A 5,794-nucleotide genomic window follows, 5' to 3' on the forward strand; every position below is an offset into this window, starting at 1 on the left:
CGGGTATCTTAGATAAGTATTTACGGTGTGAAATTAGAGGGTATCTTGACATATAGATGTTTCTTAAATAAATCCAGTTGCATTGTGGAGCATGACCTACTCATATGTTAGGACAAGCAACGAAAAAAGCATCTTGATTAGTGGCTTGGATCAAAGAGAAGGCTGCCTAGAGAATCCCCTTCTTTTAACGAGATAAGTGCTCGACTACCGGTTCAAGTCAAAGATAAAGACACCTCGAAGCTCCCTTACTCTCGGCATTGTTGTAGCCTTTTGAGATCCCTCAAACTCACCTGAAACTTCGAGTTTGTATGGCTCTATGGGATGTCTCTCCCCCCTATAATATTCCAAGTGAGAGAGTGGTTATATAAACACGAGCACAAGGCTTCAAGCCAGCTACCAAGGAGCGCACCAGGCTCACGATCCCCAACCTCTTACGTGTCGTTGTACACCCTTATTCTCTCCCTCGATTCCCTTCCAACCGGGGTCCAAAATTCAAAATCGCTATGCTAAATCTTGTTGCGATGTCACCCTCATAGAAAACTTGTGTCACCCATGAAACAGCTTTTGATCCCTTTAGGGCGTAGCAGATTTCTTGCTGGTGTGCTTTCTTCTTTATTCAGATTGTTAGAATGTAGCAGATTTCTTGCTGGTGTGCTCACGCCCGATTGCTGCTCTGATACCACTTGTTAGAATTAAATCCGAGGCACTTCATCGATCATCCGAGGACCAAGCAATCACACGAGCACGACACCGAGATTTGTTAACGAGGTTCACCGATATGACTACATCCCCGGGGCCTGACTACGGGCGCTCCTTCCCGTGACACCGTCACAAAACCGCACCCGGCCACCCGGGCGCCGGCACACGCACCGGCTCCCCCTTGCGTGCCTATGCTATTATGTTGGCATAGGTTACATCCTGTGTCTACCCCCGCTATATATGAGAGGCCTAGGATACAAGTGTCCTATTAGGACACAACTCCACATCCTATGTAAACACAATACAACTCTTAGTCCAACTGTAACCTATCTTGTACACAATATTCGACACAACTCTAACACACATTGGATTGTGTTGTAGTATTTTTCAGACTTCGTCGTAATTAGGAGCGTGTCTTTAAACAGCACAATGAATATGGCATGCTCTTGCTAAAGAAATATAGCTAGAGCTTTCTTGCAACTATGTTTTCTAAACTAAATATGTTTACGTATAAATGAAGTATGAAAATTTGGTTATTAGGTAGTAATACAAGGGATGTTGATGTGACATGGGCATTTGACTGGAAGCATGAACAAACTCTGTGTACCGAAAATGTAGTGACCATAGGAGCGGCATGGGCTAGGTCAGAGCTTGGTCAGGCATGGAAAGATGCATAACCAAATCAGGCCTATGTTCAAACAATATGATTGTGATCCCTGAGAAAAATATGTGCATTAAGCTAGTAGCTATTAGCAGTGAAGTACTTCCTCTAATTTCTAAGATATTTTGAGCAAAGCTTGTTGATGGTAAGGGCAGGTCAAAGTGTCCAGATAGTTTCAACTATTGACCATAAGTCCAGATTGATATGTTCTTTTGCAAGCTCCAAAGGCATTAAAAGATTGCAGGTTTCATGCATTTAATTCAAACAAGTAAAAATATATTTCTTAATAATTCCAGCCATGCCAAAATAATCTCCATTATTGACCATGGCCCATGGATCATTTTATAAGCTGACCAACATTGGCCAGCCTAAAGGCAAACAATATGACATTGCTATGCACAGCACAGAACTCATGGAAGGCGTTATAGCCAGGAACCAACCACAAGTCTAAATTCCTTTACTCTCATGTTCAAAGAGATAATTGTCAACATTGATTTTTACTAGATCATTCTTTAATTACTAACAATGCACTAGGGAAATCTCACAGAGATCTCTTTAATTTTGTTACTAATAACAAGATTTCCTCAAGTCACAACCTAACAAGCTCAATGAGGAAATAAAATACAAAGAGAAAAGGCAGATGGTTTTAACAATATGTATCATGTACAACGGCACTTCATCAGATCAATCATCAGCATATGACCAGATCAGCAAGACAGGGATTTTCCAAAAGTTGCAGGTCCCGTAACCGCTGAACAAGCTTGGCCTGCGTAGAAGAAAAATGAGAGTAATGAGTTAGCATGCCAAACTGTCAATTAGCAGCAGAGTAAGTTCTTGCAGAAAAACAAGATTCTCACCATAAGTTAGGAAAGCTCCTCAGGGCAGCTCAGAAGAATCCATGATACTGTCTTATTTGTCAGAAAGTTTTGACTTCAAGATGTGCTGCTGCCAAAGTAGTCACGGATAGTTTTCCTTTTCAGCGAAGGCGGTGGGTTCAGGACTGAAGAGGGACTGCTCATTTGAGCTCCTGGGCTGTTCCTAGTATCCAAGGCCTCCTCCCGAAATACCGAAAAGGCTCTCTTTTTCGCAGACTCAGGCGTGCCAAACTCCAGTACTCTTGGCCGGAGGGGTGAGTGTGAACCGGTTGGCAATTCACTGCCAGCACTGGTGCAGGCTGCTACATCTCTTGAACTAGTCGCTCGCTCATGGCTAGCCGATCTTGGGCAGTCGATGTTTGGAGCAGTTACCCTCTTACGGATGACTGTTGGGGAACTAATGTTGGTGCAGTCTATTTTCTTGGTGTTCCATACACGAACCTGATGCACAGAACAAAGTGTCAGGCTGTCAGTAGCAGTTTTCAAGTTCCTAACCAAACTCTTGTTCTTTCCATTTGTAGATTAGATGACAACAAATATTATAGATGCCCCTAATCATGGTGAGATGACTGGGTTCATTTTGTTGTAGTGTTTGACAAGGCAACTTTAAGATGAAACTTGTAAACTTTTAACAAGACTCACCGTGGAATCATCAGATGATGATACTATCTTTCCAACCTCCAAAGAGCACCTGAAATTGCAAAATTGGCATTGCAACATGAGCACTATGGTAACAGTAAGACATTAAGAAGTAGCCATTCTGGATAGATCATACCAGTCAACTGAAGTGACTTCACCCTCATGGCCTTTCAGAACTATAGGCCCATTTTCAGGCTGATCCACCTACATAAGTGAGAAGGAATTAGCAATTTAACATGAATACAGTGTATGAAATGTAAAAGAAAAGGTAATAGGAATGCAACAAATACCTGCCACAAGTAAACATTGCCATTGCTCGAACCGCCTAAAATATGAGTCCCATCAGGACTAATAGCAGACTGTATTCAAGCACCAAAGCAGGTGTTAAATAAAACACATGAAAGAAACTAAGAATATGCAGCTGGAAGAGAAGGCTAAACCAGTTAGCTACTCACCTTGACAAAGAAAGACTCAATTTTGCTGCCAGTGTAAGTCTTTATTGGACCCTTGTCCATGTGGAGAGTACTATACAGATAGATCCTGAAATTGGAAAGCTTATGAAGTCAGAAGCAATTCCCTCCAGTGACATCAGTTTTTTGCAGTTCTGTGTAGTGGTCAAATATTATTCTCACCTGTGATCCATGCATGACGCAGCAATATACGCACCATACGAGTCTTGAGACAAGCAAGAGATCCCATGTGTCACCCCCTCCTTCTGAATGAAAGGATTCCCTGTTAGCCTTGAAACTGAATTACAAATGCATTCTGTTGCAATTTGCAAGCTGCTTGCTTACCGAAGGTTGTGCTGTTGATTGAGAGGTTTTGTTGGAGATGGGCGCTTTAAGGTTCCGTGTATCCCAAAATTTGACAACGCTGGAATACATTTTAAGAGTTAGATAAAATCAAACTACAGCAGAGGTGCATTGTATTAAAAGTGGTGCGTTCATAATTGAAACATGCCACTGGCATGCATAATTAGCCATGTAAACTATATTAACTTATGTAGTAAGTGCAGAATAAATAGGATGGGCCAACGCCTTACTTGTCTGCAGCACCAGAAGTAGCAATGGAGATATCGTCTTTCAGATACAGAACTGATGTGATGCTTGTTGAAGCTCCCTAAAGATGACCAATATCAGCAACTGAACCCACGGAAATGTACAGTCCCCAGCCAAAAAGATTCTATGCAAATTCAATACCTTTGCTCGAGCCCTTGTCCGATTCCTTCGCGTGGGACTGTGCGCTTCTTTGACAACAGCAGAAGACCTAACATGTAAAAACAGCTGAATTCAGCAAAAGATGCTACATTGCTACAGAAATTTGATGGTTGCAGTTAAAAAGGAGCATTTAGATTACAGTAGCCATTAGATGACATACATGAGGCATGCTTCACCATGGCCATTTGGGGTTTTGGGATCACATCTTAGATCCCAAAGTGCAAAAGAACCATCTCTTGAACCGGAAACAATAAGATCTGCATAGACAATAACAATGGAGTTCATGAACCTATGCAGACATGCTGCAAACTAAGTTAACCAAGTTCAAGATATACAACTGACCAGGATTTGAAGAATGGCATGACAATGACTTGACACTTCCAGTGTGCCCTGACAGCACACCAAGGCACTTCTTATTCTCTACGCTCCATATCTTTACCTGATACAGTACAGGCAATTACAGTGAGATTATGCACACAAAAAATCAGACCAATGATACATAGTTGGTGTTGTGAGAAATTAAATGAACTGATTGATCATGTTGTACTTACAGTTTGGTCGCCTGATGCAGTTAGTAATTGGGATCCCTCCTATATAAATGACATAATTGAGCGGTTAACTTTGCCAGAGACACACAAAAATACACTGCTGAGAGACAGAGAAAACAGATGTAGTAGCATATTGCAGGCAAATGTGGCTACCTTGATCCAGCACACGTCAAAGATGGCATTGTTGTGAGCAACCCAATCGGACAGCCTCGTTTCAGCTACAAAAGAGCAAGATTTCAGATTGGAACTACCCAATTTTAGCACAAAATAGCCTAAATGCCAGTTAGTTAGATCAGAAGGGGGCACCGAAGCTAACCTGACTTCTCAATGGAGGAGGATCTGGAGGGGAGGCGGCGGCGGGTGTCGTAGATGGCGACATACCCGTCCTCGTCGGCGACCGCCAGAAGGCGAGAGATCTGCGGGACCTGTAAGGGGGAGGGGACGGATCAGCGCGCCGTCGCCGTCGGCCTCGCCAAATCTAACTAAGACGAGAGGAAACGAACCTTGCAGAAGGAGACGGCGAAAGGGATGGCGGGGTCGCCGGAGTGCTCGACGGAGATGACCCCGCAGCCGCGGTCGCCGGGGTCGGAGGAGAGGTCGGAGAGGTATGGCAGCCGCGCCGCGGAGGCGCGCGCGGAGCCCCTGCCGCCGCTGAGCTCCCGCGCCCGGAGCCCGCCGAAGAAGGACGGCGGCCGCGTCGCCATCGGGGAGAGGGGGGCGGAGGGGGCGAGGAAAGGAGGCTTCGGGCGCGAATTGGGGTGGTGGGGAGGATTGGCGGGTGGGCGAGCGGACGAGGTTTATGGGAGGAGTTTTGCGCCGCGCGGGGGAAGGGGGGAAGGGGAGGGGGCGCCGGCGGGAAGCGGTTTTTCGTAGTGGCGCCGCGGGAAAAAGACGAGGCCGCGAAAGATGGCGGCGGTGGTGAAATCCTCGGCTTACTTGGCGCGTGGGGGTTCCGTCTCTTTGACAGGTGGGACCAGGCGAATGTGTGGGCATGTGGCTGGTCAAGGTGGGCCGAGGCTGGGGTGGGCAGGGCTGGGCCGGGCTTGGAGTCTCGGGCCAGCTTTCTGTTTTCTTTAGCAGAGGTTGTCCAGATTCTCTTAAGCAAGGTGTCATGCAAAAACTAAATGTTCATAATGAATATTTGAGTGACAGATA

The 5,794-nt window shown here is 45.3% G+C and overlaps 1 protein-coding gene across 2 annotated transcripts; it reads right to left on the reverse strand.

The window, feature by feature from the left end:
- Positions 1 to 1,791: 1,791 nt before the first annotated feature.
- LOC125529661 (Transducin/WD40 repeat-like superfamily protein) lies at positions 1,792 to 5,465 on the reverse strand. 2 transcript variants are annotated; one of them, XM_087517565.1, is made up of 16 exons: positions 5,143 to 5,465; positions 4,956 to 5,064; positions 4,793 to 4,857; positions 4,643 to 4,681; positions 4,434 to 4,530; positions 4,252 to 4,348; positions 4,074 to 4,140; positions 3,917 to 3,993; positions 3,669 to 3,747; positions 3,507 to 3,586; positions 3,330 to 3,414; positions 3,165 to 3,233; positions 3,011 to 3,078; positions 2,878 to 2,926; positions 2,218 to 2,676; positions 1,792 to 2,126 (listed from the first exon to the last, which is right to left on the reverse strand). In XM_087517565.1, the coding sequence occupies exons 1-15, from the start codon at positions 5,341 to 5,343 to the stop codon at positions 2,293 to 2,295; spliced, it is 1,566 nt and encodes a 521-aa protein (XP_087373691.1). In that variant the 5' UTR covers positions 5,344 to 5,465; the 3' UTR covers positions 1,792 to 2,126; positions 2,218 to 2,292. The 2 variants fall into 2 exon arrangements, with proteins under 2 accessions (XP_087373691.1, XP_048550038.2); XM_048694081.2 differs by having other exon boundaries at positions 3,507 to 3,589; positions 5,143 to 5,463.
- Between the last annotated feature and the right edge of the window lie 329 nt (positions 5,466 to 5,794).

This window comes from Triticum urartu, chromosome 4A (assembly GCF_056163025.1).
Source record: "Triticum urartu cultivar PI428250 chromosome 4A, HENAU_Tu73, whole genome shotgun sequence".
NCBI classification, from domain to species: domain Eukaryota; kingdom Viridiplantae; phylum Streptophyta; class Magnoliopsida; order Poales; family Poaceae; genus Triticum; species Triticum urartu.